Consider the following 17,454-nt stretch of genomic DNA (forward strand, 5'->3'; position numbering starts at 1 on the left):
GGAGAGGTAACAGATCGATCAAGTGGAGATTTTGAGGAAGTGGGTCAGGGTGCTGGTGGTTAGCAGAGATTGAGGCCAGCAGTATTATGGAAAAAAGGATGTGCTACCAAGGTAGCTGCCATCTATGTAATTAAGAAAAGCTGAGGTTAGGAGGAAAGATCCAGAAGGCACAGATTCTGAAGCAGTCTCTGGAAAAGGGCATGTTGTGTTCAGCAGCGTCTTCTGCAACTGGATGGTGAACTGTGCTCTTGGTCACAATTTGGCGGTGGCCATTTGTTCAAGCAGATTTTTGGTTAGTCATACCCACATAAAATGCAGTGCACAAATTGCAGCATAGCTGGTATACGATATGGCTGCTTACAGGCGGCCCTGTCTCTGCTGGGACAGGATATGCCTGCGACAGGACTGGAACAGGAAGTGCTGGCTGGGTAATTAGGCAGGTCTTGCACCTGGGTCTTATGCAGGGATGTGACCCATGTGGCAAAGGGTTGGAAATTGGTGTGGCAGAGGGACAGATCAGGATATTGTGTATGTTGGGTGGGCAGCGGAATACCACTTTAGGAGGGGTAGAATGACTGTGGGTAGGATGTCTCTCAATTGTGGGAATGACAACAAATAGTCAAAGCTCCGGCAATGAACATGGTTAAGTTGCTCCAGTCTGGGATGATGAGTGATCAGTGATGTGCTCCTTTACAACTAGTTCTTAAGGGTGGTTGGAGGATTATGGGTGTATGAGGACATGGCATGAGAAACTGTGTTTGAGGGCTAGGTTTGGGCGATAGTGCCTGCCTGCGAAGGCCTTAATGAGACCTAGGCAAGGGAACTCTCGTGCTGTAGAGGCATCATCCACATATGGCCAGATGATATGGGAGGGATTTTTTTGGTGTGGGCGCGATAACAGCTTCCAAAATGTAGGTAATGTTGATTGTTAGTGTTTTGTTGCACACTGGTAACCACAAATGGGTGGAAGGTAGCCAAAGATCTGTTGCTGTAAGAATCTGAACAGGAAAGCAAAAGATTAGCTGACACAAAGACAGTTTGAATAAATATATTGTACTCAACTTATTCTGAAGAACTGCTACGCTGTTGACAACTGCTATGGCCATAGCTAGCAGTAAGTAGAGGCCTGGCATGGATGTGTGTCTATATACACTGAATGTTCGCCAGCAGAGCAAACTATCAACAACTAGGAGAGATGTTTTGCACCAATGAGCAACACAGAACTCTCAGTACAAGCATAGAACTACCAGTAGAAGTAGAAAACTGGTGCCCGGGTAGCCATTGGTTCTTCACTGGCTGTGATGTTCAAAGTGCAGCTCACGGCACCTGCTCCAGTCTACAAGGAGCCAGCTCTGGGGTGAAGGGAACAGTAGAGAAGGCCGTGGAGAACTCCAACAGGATTTCTTGGCCCATCAATGAACTTGAAACAGACAAGGCGTTTGGGGTTTTGTGAGGTTAGGAAAGTTTCTTCTAGATAGCCCACATACAGAATGACATAGGAGGGAACCATCCATGTGTCAATGGTTATGCTGCGGATTTTTTAAAATGTGTCTTCCCCTCAAAGGGAAAGTAAGTACATGTGAGGATGTAACTGGGTAGATGTATATAGCTTGGAGCAAGAAGGACGTTGGGAGAGGTAGTGCTGAATAGCAGCATGGCCATTGGCAAAGGGGATGTTGGTGTACAGGGAGGTAGAATCAACACTAGCGAATAGCGATCCAGTGGGTAATGGGGTGGGCATGGTCAAGAGTCAGTAAAGGGAGCAGTTTGTATCTTTAATTATATGAGGATATGCTGTAGGCAATTGATTGGAGGTGCTGGTTGACAAGAGCATGTCCTCATCATGGCTTACACTAGCTATCATTGTGCCCTGAGATGATGGACATCTTACCCACAACTCTTCACACCCGTCCTAAAGTGATAGTCTGCTACCCATCCATCATGCACATCTTTATGCCACACCCGATCCCAAAGCCTTGTCACATGAGTCGTACCCCTGTGGAAGAGCCAGGTTCAAGATATGTCCAATTCAAACACTCAGCACATCCTACTCTGGTCTAGTCATAGCCTTATCCTATCCCAACAGAGGCAGGGCCATTCTTGAAGCAGCCATGTCATGTACCGGCTCTGCTGCAATTGCTGCAAGGTATTTTAGGTGGGCATTACCACCAACAAACTATCCACCCAAAATAAAAGCCACTGCTAAACTGTGGCCAAGCGCAGCATTCGTCACTCAGTTGCAGAGCATACCGTTGAACGCAACATGCTCGATTTCAATGGTTGCTTTACAAACTGTGCCATATGGATCCCTGCCCATACCATCAGCCTTTCTGAACTACGCAAATGGGAGATACCCATGCAAAACATCCTTCGTTCTCTTTATTCCTGACCTCAACCTCAGGTAATCCCCTGCAGCCACATCGTCTTCCATTCTTCTGACCCCCCCACCCACCCACATCATCCCCGTTGTCTGCTGGACAAACCCACCAGTTCTGTTGACTGAGTTCACCTGTAGCATCTCTGCCCTGAATTCCTATATTGTATACTTGCTGTCTCCCTTTGAGGTGTCATCCAAATTTTCAGTCTTGTTTGTGTGCCTTTGGATGACTCAACATCTCTACTATTCTCCTGAATTACTTACATTCTAATATATTTGCATCTGAAAATAATTTTGAAGTAATAAGTTGAAATATATAGTTTTCACAATTTAGATGTGAGAAAGTCAGAACCAACACATCATTCATAAAACCTGGTTTGGTACAGATAACATTAAAATGTTACTCACTTTTCAAGTTTGTGGCAGCATGTAGCTAACATTGTCAATTCCGACACAGAATACTCATGATTACATGTGACATCCGCTCTTTCAGCAATAGCAGAAATCAAATTTCTCACACATAGAAGCAAAAGTGGCACACGATCCATGACATGAACCTCCCATTTTATCATCATTGCCATAAGCAGCTGCAGGCATATATCTGAAATGTCTACCATCTCAGACACACTGCCAATCAACGATAATTCAGCTCGTAAAACTATTGTCAGGCAGAGATCCAGAATTACTGGTACAAGCTGCACCTGGAAGATGAATAAAACAACAGGTTAAAATACATTTACGCACAAGCAATGCATTTTAACATTAATATATAATTTAAAAACAGTATTTTTTTCTGCTCCATCGTACATTACATGTCATATCCATACCATGTGCAAATCTGGTGCTGCAAATGCAAGAAAGACTCATAGAAATGTTCCCATATGTAACATATTAGGAATGGTACATGGGCAGAAAAGGTCAAACAAGTAAGAAAGGCATAAACACTGATTTTATTATTAACTGCTGCTTACACAATTTGTTCATCAGAGATGTAGAAAAGATGCTGTACACAGACAGATTTGCACCTAATGGCCAAAATTGGAACTAATTTTTTTCTAGTGTAAATCAATTACACATTAGCATATCTATCAAGTTCCACTGCCGTATGACAATTACAGCCCATACTGCATACCCATGAGAAGCTGCATTTTAATTAGAACCACCCGGTACATGGAATGTTGGAGAATAATATTAAAAATACAAATGGATTGGAAGTACAGGGCACTACCTAAAATACTGGCAGCAACAACTCAAACATGTTTTACTAAATCTTTCGTATCAATTTCATCAGCAACAATTCTTACTTTAGACATACTGTATATTAACATAAAGTACACACATCTCTAAACATAAACAGAGTTTCACTTTTTTGTGAGAATATTGCAATTCCACATACTGCAGTATCTGAACAGATTGATTAGAACAAGGTGACACACACACGAAGACGACAGTGTATTCAAACAATGTGCTACTGTTCGTGTAGGTTTACTGTACTTGATGGTTTAACAGGTATTCGGTTCACTTATGGCAGCACAGTTTGTAGCACAATGTGTGAATACACAGCCATTTTCATGCATATGTTATGGCACAAGTCTAAATAAATACAGCCTAGGTAGAAAAATGCCCCCTACATTCAATAAATTTATGATTGTTGTGCAGACTAAGAGAAAGAAGTGTTCAAATGCCAGTACACCAAGTGGTATGATTTAAACCACTTATTAATATGTATACTGGCATGAAAAAGCACAGCACATTCTGAAAACAGTGGGGCTCTTGTAACAGTACCGAGCTAGCACTAATCATTTTAAACAAGTGACGTGTATCCATATGCTTTCTTATCACTATATGATATTCGCAATTAAGATAGAAAATGAACTATTGAATATATAGGTACAGGTATTGTATAGTATTGTTATTTTTATTTGCATGTGGATGAGCCATGTCGAGGCACGATGCACATCTTCAACGTAGGACAGCAATTGCAGTAACTTCGAGAGAGGGAGTACCTGCCTGGACATGAAAATAAAAGTTTCAGGAATTGCTGGCCTGTCTTGAAGATGCGGCAAATATACATGAACAGTGGAGAATTAAGCTCCGAGAAACAAATGAAATATGATTTCTGAGATTCATTCTACAGTTGATGTTGAGCACTGTTAGTGCGTCTTACCATAATTTCTTATATTGAAACAAAGATTCCAAGACTTACCAAGCGGCAAAGCGCCGGTAGATAGGCACAATGAATAAAACACACAAACACACACACAGAATTTCGAGCTTTCGCAACCGGCGGCTGCTTCGTCAGGAAAGAGGGAAAGAAAAGGAAAGATGAAAGGATGTGGGTTTTAAGGGAGAGGGTAAGGAGTCATTCCAATCCCGGGAGCAGAAAGACTTACCTTAGGGGGAAAAAAGGATAGGTATATACTCGCGCGCACGCGCACACACACACACACTCACACACACACACACACACACACATATGACATATGTCTGCTTGTTTCTGTGTACGTATGGATGGATATGTGTGTGTGTGTGTGTGTGTGTGTGTGTGTGTGTGTGTGTGTGTGTGTGTGTGTGCGCGCGCAGCGCGCGAGTATATACCTATCCTTTTTTCCCCCTAAGGTAAGTCTTTCCGCTCCCGGGATTGGAATGACTCCTTACCCTCTCCCTTAAAACCCACATCCTTTCATCTTTCCTTTCCTTCCCTCTTTCCTGACGAAGCAGCCGCCGGTTGCGAAAGCTCGAAATTCTGTGTGTGTGTTTGTGTGTTTTATTCATTGTGCCTATCTACCGGCGCTTTCCCGCTTGGTAAGTCTTGGAATCTTTGTTTTAATATATTTTTCCCATGTGGAAGTTTCTTTCTATTTTATTTACCATAATTTCTTGCATATATAATGGAGAAGTCAATACATGTGTTATTAATTCAAGGTGGACTGCATGGGTTATGCGGTAGTGATTAAAAATGTAGTGCAACAGTCTTTAACAGGAACACAACTATAAATTGATCAGAAATATGCGAGCCAAAGGGCATCCAGGTCAAGAATAAATGTAAGAAGAACTGAATTAATATTTCAATGCCAGTACAACACATTTGTGACTTGAAGAGCCGGACATGGATCAAGTTGATGGCTGGAAGCGTAACGGAAACGTAAACTTTGGATTAGACTAATGTACAGCATTATGTGTGATAAAAACAGAAAATACAAAACAAAAACTGGTAGTGGAGATTATTCGAGGAAAGTATTTAAGAAGAATAACCCACTTTAGATGAAGAATTATCGTGAGATTGTACCATTACCACTGGTAACCAAATAAATAATTCATTGAAGAAAGGAAGAGCGCACGTTAATTTACATTCTAAAGAGCAGTTGTTACAAATAAATTTGTAGCTGATGACATGCAATTAAAAGTCACCGCATTTTATCATTCTAAAAAGCAGTTATTACAAAGAAATTTGTAGCTGATGACATGCAATTGAAAGTCACAGCATTTTATCAAACAAAGAGGATTTTTTTTAAGATGATGAAATGGAAGATTGACAGCCATCTGCTTTGGCAGACAGCAAATAATCGCAATGACTGACCAATAAACTGCACAGAAATTTGCAGTGTGGGAGACAGTTCCACAACTACATCACAGCGTCACCGACAGATAAGATGATGCACTGCAGTTCACATTATGATGCAGCATGCTGCACAACATAGACAGATGAGTTGCATTTTATTTTTTCTGTCTTACATGATATTGCATGTTGAAAGAGAACCGAGCTAATTTTAAGAAGTGATTTACAAAGCAAGAGTTGGTAATTATTGTGAACTGGGGAAGTATGGTTCAAGTATTATTAGTTGGACTTTATGACAGTTTTAACAAGAAGGATTGAAGAAATTTTATGAGATATTTCTGACCTAAATCCCAAAATGGGACAGCGAGTGACTGATCTGAAAACAGTGAAAGAACCAACAAATGTTAATTTAAATGCTCAAAGTGTTAGGTTTGAAAACACTTTTACTGAGATAAATGCTACTGTAGGCCAGTTAATTACTACACTAACTGACAAATTACGTATAACTTATGAGAAGGTATATCAACAGATTAATAAGTTTGAAGAAAATATTGCTGAGCCATGTTAAGAAAAGTCTCGGGTAAGTAGAAAAATACTACGAGGGTGAGTCAAATGAAAACCTTAAATATTTTTTAAAATTATTTATTGTGCAGAAGCGGTACAAAGCTGTATCACTTTTCAACATAATCTCCCCCACACTCAATGCAACTCTTCCGGCACTTACGAAGTGCGTAAAATCCTTTAGAAAAAAATTCTTTTGGTAGTCCGCGCAACCACTCATGCACCGCATGGTGTACCTATTCATCAGAACGGAACTTCTTTCCTCCCATTGCGTCTTTGAGTGGACAAAACATATGGAAATCAGTTGGGGCAAGGTCTGGTGAGTATGGTGGATGAGGAAGACACTCAAAATGCAGGTCTGTGATTGTTGCAACTGTTGTACGGGCAGTGTGGGGCCTTGCATTGTCATGTTGCAAAAGGACTCCTGCTGACAGCAATCCACATCTCTTTGATTTGATTGCAGGCTGCAGATGATTTTTTAGGCGATCTGTGTATGATGCACTGGTGACAGTGGTCCCTCTAGGCATGTAATGATCCAAAATGACGCCTTTTTTGTCCCAAAAGAGAGTCAGCATAACCTTCCCTCCTGATGGTTCTGTTCGAAACTTCTTTGGGTTTGGTGACGAGGAATGGCATCATTCCTTGCTTGCTCTCTTGGTTTCCAGTTGGTGGAAGTGAACCCAGATTTCGTCCACAGTAACGATTCTTGCAAGGAAGCCATCACCTTCTCGTTCAACGCACCGAAGAAGTTCTTTGCAAGCATAAACAGGTTGTTCTCTCATTTCAGAAGTCAATTGCCGTGGCACCCATCTTGCAGACACTTTGTGAAACTGGAGCACATCATGCACAATGTGTTGTGCTGAGCCATGACTAATCTGTAAACATGCTGCACTGTCATTCAGTGTCACTTGGCAGTTTTCCTTCACTATGGCTTCAACTGCTGCAATGTTCTGTCGAGTCACAACTCATAGTGCCTGACCTGGACGAGGAGCATCTTCCACTGAAGTCACACCATTTGCGAACTTCCTACTCCATTCGTAAACTTGCTGTTGTGACAAACATGCATCACCGTACTGAACCTTCATTTGACGATGAATTTCAATAGGTTCCACACCTTCACTACGCAAAAAGTGAACAACAGAACACTGTTCTTCCCTGGTGAAAGTCGCAAGAGGGGTGGTCATCTTTATACTGATACTGCGACGGTATGTGTGCATCTGCACTATGCTGCCACCTACAGGCCATTCTGCATGCTGTTTGTGGTGCGCTTACCAACTTACAGGAAAATGGCTAGAAATTTTGATCTGTCATTACAAATTTAAGGTTTTCATTTGACTCACCCTTGTAGAATAAAAACATCCGCTACATTCATTTAAAAGGCAATTTACATTCTGAGGTAATTAACCATTGTGATTGAGTGAGGAATGAAGTAAATGAACAATGTAAATATGGAGACGAAACAAATTAAACAATGTACGAATGAGAATTTGCAGAAGAACAAAAACAAATTTCAGCTCATTTTCTGACAGTCTTTTCGTTGTGCCTATCTGCGATTCAGCATTGCTGCTATATGGTGAGTAGCAACTATCCTTTTCATAATATTGTTACATTCCACCCTGGATCTTCCATTGTTCCAAAAATTAAAAAGAAAAATAACTGTTAGCCTTTCCTTACTCATTCCTAGTGGAACATTATTACTAACATAGACTGTAAAGTGCTTTTCTGGGTTTACCTCTCACTCACGGTGGCTGGTCATGCACAATTCTGACCCTTTGGCAATTTTCACATTCACTGTCTCTCTTTTCCTCGTCCCTATTCCCAGTCCCGGTACCACATTGACACATGGGTTTATATGTTACCACCCCCCACCCCCTGCCCATTTTCCCAATCCCTTTACCTATTTCCACTGGTCTCTCCCCAATCACTGTACTACTGTTTCACATGAATTAATATATTTGTTGCGTTGAAACCACAACTGAATCCAAATCTGAAAGCACGGTCATCAATGAAACACAACATTTAGCACTGAAAGCATGCTTATTAAAACACCAACAAGCCAGAACAGAACTGAACTACTGGACAAAGAGTGCTGCTATTTATATGAACATTGAAAATTCCAGAATATGTAAGAGCTACAAATATAAGATATTTTGAGACCATTCCAGAAATGATGTTTACTAAATAACAAGTACTTGCTCGTGGTCGTGTTTGAACAGGTCAGGTGGTTTCCTTATGGTCCATGGCTGCCATGACTCAGCATCTCTGCTATATGGTGAGTAGCAACTATCCTTTTCATAATATTGTTACAATGCATCCTGGATTTTCCATTGTTTAATTATTATTTTGACTATATATACCTTTCTATGTTGAGAATGTCATCACCATTTTTATTTATTTGGGTTCAAGTAATTACGTGTTAACTCCTTTGACATTTCAGACTTTCAACAACCCTTTCACTACTTTCATTCAAAGCAAAAAGATTGTTAAAACTTCTACAACTTGGGAAGATCATCATACATAATGTATGCTCAAGCAGTTTTTCTGTGTTTACCTGCTTCAACATCTAATGTAGGTTCTTTGAATGTACTTGGTTCAAATGTACAGAGCACAATGTTTAATCCACACTGACTCACAAAGCGCAGTGCTTAGACAGAATCTTTGAGTTTGTGGAGGTGAAGATGATGGTGTCTGGTCTGATAGATTGACAAACCTCTCTATTGTCTGACACACCAGTGAAGTAAACTCAGGGATGGATCCTGGGATGGGGGATGGCAAAAGTATGTTTCAGGACTAACTTCTTTCCTACTTCGGCCTTGGCATTCCTGATGTTATCTTTCCAATCACACTTCCCTCCTTTGGGCACCGAACCTCTCTTTCTCTCCATTTGACCTCATTGAGACCCTTCTTTTTTACATTACACTTTCAAATCCATTACTGGACTTAGTCAGGATTATGCATTCGCTGTAAATCAGGATTATGCATTCACAAGTATAAGTCGCACCAGTATATAGTTGAGTTCATTGTGAAAGATTATTCCTTTCCTGTTTGCATTGCTTTAGGAATTTTCCTTTCCCCCGTTAGCAACATCACATTGATGAGGGGAAGAGTTGGCAAGATAGCTGACCACAAAAATAAGTTATGACACACTAACATAAATGTTAAAATAACAATATTAATGTGCTCTCGCGACTGCTAAAGTAATATTTATGATAAGTTAACATTATTTTTATAATGAATAACTTAATGTGGTGGTTTGTTGGCTACAATGGGATATATGGATACTTAAAAACATGCAACCAGGTGCTGCAATTTTTGTATTTGCAAGGGAGTAATACCAGAGTCTCAAGTAAAGAAAAATAAAGAAGAGAAGGAGGTACTGGTTCCGAACAGGAGGAGTACTCAAAATATATGTCAGATGGTATGATTTAGGGTAGATGTACTAAAGGAGGAGGACTTACATGTGTGATATTCTAGGGGATAGAATGAAGGTAATCCATCCCACTACATGAAGACAAGCCTTAGAAAGTATCTGACCAATTTGCTTCAAAGTTTTGCACAATACTCTAATAAACAATCAGGCAGACGTAAAATATATATAGTATATAATTTCATAGAGTCTCACTCCTGAGAGTCGTCAGGCACATTTTATTTGATGTTTCGGCAGATATTTGCAATTTTGTTTTTGCAACATGTATCTGCAGTCAGCCCAAACAAATGCTGCACATTATGTTGCTGCTCATTACGTCTTTCACGTGATGCTCAGAGTTGATGAAAGTGTGTTTGTTTCCCACTACAAACAAAATTATTTGAAAGTGGAATTTTAAATGCCCAGTTTACAGACATGTTCAAAATTAGTATAGCGTGATGTTCATTTTACTGATATCTATTAACAGAGACAGTAAAACAGGTATGATAAGTATTTCAGCAGTGACAGCCCACACTGACTGCTACCACCATGCTGAAGCATGTGCTCAGGCGCTGATGGATTATTGATTATTCTTCTTGTTTGACTGTTGCTGTTAATACAGACTGGTACAACAAATATCACAGTAGATTATTCTGGTAGTGCTCTATCAAATGTGAGCATAAAATTAGGTTTTAAAAATAATGTTGTCTGAAATAAGAAGCAAATTCACAAACTCAATCGACACTGGGAATCACATGAAAGGTGATGAGCAGGGTTTGTTTGGGCTGACACCAGCTGCATATTGCAAAAGTGAAATATAAAATATCTGCCAAAACACCAGAGAAAATGCGCCACATACAAGGTCTGTTCAAAAAATTCTGGAATACTTGTAATTTTGCACTAATGGTGTGTTGGAGAAAAATGTGGTTGCCATCCATGCTGAGGTTTAATGTGTTACTGTCAGAAGTTTTATCATTGTACATCTATAAGTTATTGTTCAGTGTTATATTGAGTAGAACATTGTGTTGCAGAGTTACAGCAGCAGTGTGTCTGCATTAAATTTTGCTTTAAACTAAAGAAAATCTTTACAGGAACACAACAAATGATGCAGAAAGCCTATGGTGGTGAGTGCTAAAGTCATACTTGGTGTTACAAGTGTTTCACATGGTTTAAAAATGGCTCGACAGAAGTTAAAGGTGACCCTAGTTCAGGATGCTCTCTGACGTCTACCGATGATGCTCATGTCAGGAATGTCAATGAAACTGTGCATGCCAATCGAAGCTTGACTGTCTGAAAGATTGCAGAAGAATGTAACATTTCAGTTGGACCATGTCCCGAAATCCTGACAAAGCATCTTGCATAGTGTTCCTGCCAAGTTTGTCCCATGGCTCATGACCAGAAAGATCTTCGTCTCACAATCCGTGAATTGCTTTTGGATCATGCAAATGAGAACGAGATGTTCCTGAAGAGAAGCATAACTGTTGGTGAGATGTGAGACTATGGTTATGATATTGAGAAGATGATTCAATCTTCACAATGGGTTGGGAAAGGCTCTCCAATACCAAAAAATACAGCTACTTCGACAGCACATTGCAGGTCACATCAAACGTCAAAGCCATGCTAATAGTTTTACTTTTCTTTGAAAGATTAGTTCATCATGAATTCAAGCCAAAGGCACAAACTGTTAATTGATGGTAGTACCAAAATGTTTAGTGAGGCCTGCAAGAAAATGTGAGATGAAAATGGCCTGAAATAAGGTGAAACAATTCATGGCTCTTACATCATGATAACACAACCACACATTCATCCCTGTCAGTGTGTAACTATGCAAAAGAAAAAGGAAATACTGTGCTGCCTCATCCTCCGTACTCTCCAGACCTGGCCCCTATGGACTTATTTTATTTATTTTTTTTATTTATTTCTGAAGTTGAAAACCCTACTGAAAGATTTGCATTGATAGACGAGATAAAAGAAAATTCGCAGATGGTGTTTCATGCAATCCAGCAAGAGGCATACCAAGACTACTTTGGGAAGTGGAAACGGCATTGGGACTGGTATATCAACTGTGGAGGACAGTATTTCAAAGGAGAACACGTACAATACGTAAAAGGCAAATGCAGAAAAACCCACACATTTGAAGGAGACCATGCACAAAAAGTACACACACACACACACACACACACACACACACACACACACACACTACATAATGCTGAAAAGTTCTGACCGATTTACTTAAAATTTTTACCGATACTCTAATCAACACTTGGACTGACACAGGTCATACTTCTTTTAACAGATGCAGGAAACTTAATATTCTGGGTGTCCAGGGCAGCCTCACATCTCTCAGAGACACAGTTTTATTCAGGTCCACAGGGGTAGGATCAGAACTGGAGTATGAGTGGACACCCCTGGTGTGGGTGTCACCTCTTCGACTAAGTACTTTCAACTAGAGCATGAATCAATGCCGATCCTACTTATGCTGATTTTTGCTGCTACAGTCATCAACAGATTGTCGCCAATGCCACCACCATGAACCCAGAATGTTACTCGATAAATACACTCCTGGAAATGGAAAAAAGAACACATTGACACCGGTGTGTCAGACCCACCATACTTGCTCCGGACACTACGAGAGGGCTGTACAAGCAATGATCACATGCACGGCACAACAGACACACCAGGAACCGCGGTGTTGGCCGTCGAATGGCGCTAGCTGCGCAGCATGTGTGCACCACCGCCGTCAGTGTCAGCCAGTTTGCCGTGGCATACGGAGCTCCATGCAGTCTTTAACACTGGTAGCATGCCGCGACAGCGTGGACGTGAACCGTATGTGCAGTTGACGGACTTTGAGCGAGGGCGTATAGTGGGCATGCGGGAGGCCGGGTGGACGTACCGCCGAATTGCTCAACACGTGGGGCATGAGGTCTCCACAGTACATCGATGTTGTCGCCAGTGGTCGGCGGAAGGTGCACGTGCCCGTCGACCTGGGACCGGACCGCAGCGACGCACAGATGCACGCCAAGACCGTACGATGCTACGCAGTGCCGTAGGGGACCGCACCGCCACTTCCCAGCAAATTAGGGACACTGTTGCTCCTGGGGTATCGGCGAGGACCATTCGCAACTGTCTCCATGAAGCTGGGCTATGGTCCCGCACACCGTTAGGCCGTCTTCCGCTCACGCCCCAACATCGTGCAGCCCGCCTCCAGTGGTGTCGCGACAGGCGTGAATGGAGGGACGAATGGAGACGTGTCGTCTTCAGCGATGAGAGTTGCTTCTGCCTTGGTGCCAATGATGGTCGTATGCGTGTTTGGCACCGTGCAGATGAGTGCCACAATCAGGACTGCATACGACCGAGGCACACAATGCCAACACCCGGCATCATGGTGTGGGGAGCAGTCTCCTACACTGGCCGTACACCTCTGGTGATCGTCGAGGGGACACTGAATAGTGCACGGTACATCCAAACCGTCATCGAACCCATCGTTCTACCATTCCTAGACCGGCAAGGGAACTTGCTGTTCCAACAGGACAATGCACGTCCGCATGTATCCCGTGCCACCCAACGTGCTCTAGAAGGTGTAAGTCAACTACCCTGGCCAACAAGATCTCCGGATCTGTCCCCCATTGAGCATGTTTGGGACTGGATGAAGCGTCGTCTCACGCGGTCTGCACGTCCAGCACGAACGCTGGCCCAACTGAGGCGCCAGGTGGAAATGGCATGGCAAGCCGTTCCACAGGACTACATCCAGCATCTCTACGATCATCTCCATGGGAGAATAGCAGCCTGCATTGCTGCGAAAGGTGGATATACACTGTACTAGTGCCGACATTGTGCATGCTCTGTTGCCTGTGTCTATGTGCCTGTGGTTCTGTCAGTGTGATCATGTGATGTATCTGACCCCAGGAATGTGTCAATAAAGTTTCCCCTTCCTGGGACAATGAATTCACGGTGTTCTTATTTCAATTTCCATTAGTGTATGTCTGTCAAGTTTGTTTCAAAGTGGAAAAACTGTAAGTAAGATTATAATTTTATGTAAAGCAACACTGGAAATGACCATGAGAGCTTACTTAAATAAATAATGACTGACAGATAAAATTCAGGTTATCAGATGAGTACACAATTTATATTAGTGTGAGCATTTTTAAACATTGTGGTAACAAATCCTGTTCCCCAACTGTCCCAACACACAGCATCGTTGCTGAGCAGTGCATGCAGAGGAGCATGATGGACAAAAATGGAAATCTATGCAATATGCTATTAAAGTAGCTATATATTATACAACACATACACTACGCAACATATACAGCATGCAACAAATAATTTATCTTTACAGATGTAAAAAAGAAGATGTTACATCCCTACTTCACCTCTTAGACCATGGACTACATTCTTCGACAGGGTTCAAGATAATCCCCATATCAAATGTCATCACAATCAGTTTAGTGATTTCGTCATAAAAATGTAACAAACACAGTTGCTTTTGCATTTACAAATTTTAAATTACAATATCTTTTTTCCACGATTTGAGTAAGATAAAATAAAGTCTATATGTTGCCTCAATATGAGCTCAAGTTACCTGTGAAAACCCTATGAAAATCTGTCTAGTAGTTTTGGAGATTAGTGTGTTTAAACAGATGGACAGATGTGACTGCTCTACAGATTTATTATTAGTATAGAAGGTCTATATTACTAGATATAAATGCAAAACTACAAATCTTGTTTAACCCATAATTGTGTAAGATTTACACACGAAGTTTTAATGGTTCCACAAACATTCTACAGTTTTTACACCTGGCTTGGTTAAAACAAAAATTTAATTTAAAATATTACACTTGCACAAGGAAGACTGGGGAGCAGTTATTCCCTTCTGGGCAATGAGATGTTATCTTTGCTATTTTTGGACATTTGCTTTGGACTCTTATTTGATGGGGACTGTGGTTATGCTGCTGTTGGACTTTGCTATGTATTCAAACTTTTTCAGGGTTTTTTTTTTTTTTATCATACTATTGTCACTAAAGAAATGTTTGCCTTTGTGACTTCTAATTGTATACTACTGAATTCACATCAGTCTAATGCTGACACAACAGTAACAGGTACCAACAGAAAATTAGGTGCATGCATATTCTACTTCTCAAGTGTCTGCCATCTCTTTTTAAGCATTTATCACAGAAATTAAAAAGATTTATGGGGCCTGTGTCAAACTGTACCATAACATGTAATTATGAAATAAAAGCAGCATAAGATGTGTGGTTATTTTATGATTTGAAAAGGTGTTCTGAATGCAAGTGATTAGTATGTCCCTCATTTTGTATATTTATCTAGTAGACAGTGTAAACATAAATAAGTATAAAATGCAGTGCGGAGTAGTCTGCCGTCTAGTAGCAGAAGTGAGATAATGAAGTGAAAGAAATTGTGGAGTATGCCAAAACAAACAGCGGGGTAAATGAAGAAAGAGGGGAAGGAGGAGTGTGGGACTTATGAGGGACTCAGCATTTTGGTCATAACAGTAGTCCCTTCATCATCATAATGGGGAATAGAAGAGATTTGCAAGTAATATGGATATAGTTAATTCATGAGAAATGACTTACAGAGAACAGTGAATTGAAATCATTAATAAAAGAAGATGTAGAACATGCACAGATGAAAGTAGAGCAGCAGAAGGTGGTTTCCTCCAGAATACGAGTTGGCATGGAAGATCTATTCTGTGATTCCCTTTCCTTCCTCCCTCTGCATCAAAATTAGGAGAAAGTATCATAAAAAGTCATTTGTGTATTATACGTGACTATTAACACAATTAAGATTTCAATTATAGGGGGCAAGATTTAGGTTTTATGTCTGGACTGGGGTGAACCTGGGTTGGGACACCCCACCCCCCTGGGGCTTGCAAGTGGTAAGAGAAGAGAAATAGAAATTGGAAGTGAGAACAATGTATGAAGAGGACAGGGTGTGATAGTGATGAGTTGTGTTAAGCTAACACTGTGAAATTTATCTGTATAGCTGGAGTATTTCAAAACTGACATGTAGCACATTAAAATAAAATAAACTAATGAGAAAGACCAGTGAAAAATGGAGCAAGGGAGGCATAGTTTCATCAACATTTAATTAACAAAATTTATATCTGTGTATTTTTGGTAATGAAAATTATTACAAATGATGTATTCAAGATCACCTCCCATTCCCATTTGCTTCCAAACTCCTTTTCAAACACCATTCCTGAAATCACATTTTCCCCTCATTCTTATTTAACATCTCTGTGTAGCATGTCCTCAAGAGTGAGTCATTTCTATTTACTTCCAGGAGTAAAGACTCAAAACAATAACATGTCAAATATGTGTTTCACATGAGAACTAGAAACAAAACAAATGAAAAAACAAAAACATTAAATGGGAATTGTCATAGTGTTATAAAATAACTGCTCGCAGAAATCACCAGAATTAACCTTTACAGGGCAGTCTGCCACCTGCCCCCCCTCCATTCTCCCAATAATAATAATAATAATAATAATAATAATAATAATAATTCAGTGCTTATGATAGATCTATAATAATGACTCAAATATGAAGTGATGAACTGATTACCTCTTTGTTATAATTAATAGCAACTTCAAGAAATTTCAGGAAGTCTCTTTCGCAGGTATCAGGTACTTTTAGAGAAACAAATGAAAATAGAAGCTGTAGTACATCGGTCAGAGTTGTACATCTTATTTTGTTCTTTTCACTGCTCAAATTACTTTTTATCACTGACGACCAAAGGACGAGGCATCTCTCTATGTCATCTGATGAACATAACGCAACAGCTGTTTTCTGAAATAGAGCCAAATGACAACATATTTTACTGAGTATAGTTAACAATAACAATATATTACATTAGTTCATATAAAGTCTATCAAAACTGTGGCAGACGTTAATTATATCCATGAACCTACTTTCCTAAAATAAAATAAATAAATAAACAAACAAAAATAAAACAGGTGTCTTCAGGCAAATTGAGAAAGGAGATGCAGATCTTATATTTAATTCTCATTACAAAATAATATTACAGAAGTGGAGGAGTTATTGCATATAATGAATTAGCTGTAAGATGAGTAAGAATTTGGATTCTCAAAAATACAAAAAATATACCAATAAAAGAAAAATGACAATAACATTGAAACGTCCTACATTCAGTACTTATGAAGCTGTGCGAAAGTGTGTAAGCTTCATTTACACATGCTACAAATATAAGAAAATCATTATCAACTTTTTTAGTGCCACTTAGGCTATGCTCTTACAGGGACAGAAATGTCAGTATGTACCAACATTACAAAGACTGTCAGATTGAAAAAAATCTTGTTGTGGACTACAAATATCTTTTCAAATTTAATCATTTGCAAACTATAAATAAAAGAAAAAAATTGCAAATGTGTATTCAATTCATTAATGTACAGAAAAAATTTTCATATTCAAGACTGAAGTTATTACGTAGATTGTTTTATTTCATGAATAACAGTTTGTAAAGAAAACTGGGGCATTCTAGTAAAGAATTGTGTTGTTCAGACCAACCTTT

The 17,454-nt window shown here is 40.1% G+C and overlaps 1 protein-coding gene across 1 annotated transcript in view; it reads right to left on the reverse strand.

Moving 5' to 3' along the window:
* Nucleotides 1–17,454, reverse strand: part of LOC126333434 (uncharacterized) — a 144,512-nt gene that overhangs the window by 24,346 nt on the left and 102,712 nt on the right. The window contains exons 11-12 of the mRNA XM_049996735.1: nt 16,488–16,712; nt 2,786–3,078 (exon numbers count right to left, since the gene is read on the reverse strand). Of these exons, the coding sequence (XP_049852692.1) occupies nt 2,786–3,078; nt 16,488–16,712 (518 nt within the window). The remainder of the gene's footprint in view (nt 1–2,785; nt 3,079–16,487; nt 16,713–17,454) is intronic.

The sequence above is a fragment of the Schistocerca gregaria genome, chromosome 2 (genome assembly GCF_023897955.1).
Source record: "Schistocerca gregaria isolate iqSchGreg1 chromosome 2, iqSchGreg1.2, whole genome shotgun sequence".
In the NCBI taxonomy this organism is placed as follows: domain Eukaryota; kingdom Metazoa; phylum Arthropoda; class Insecta; order Orthoptera; family Acrididae; genus Schistocerca; species Schistocerca gregaria.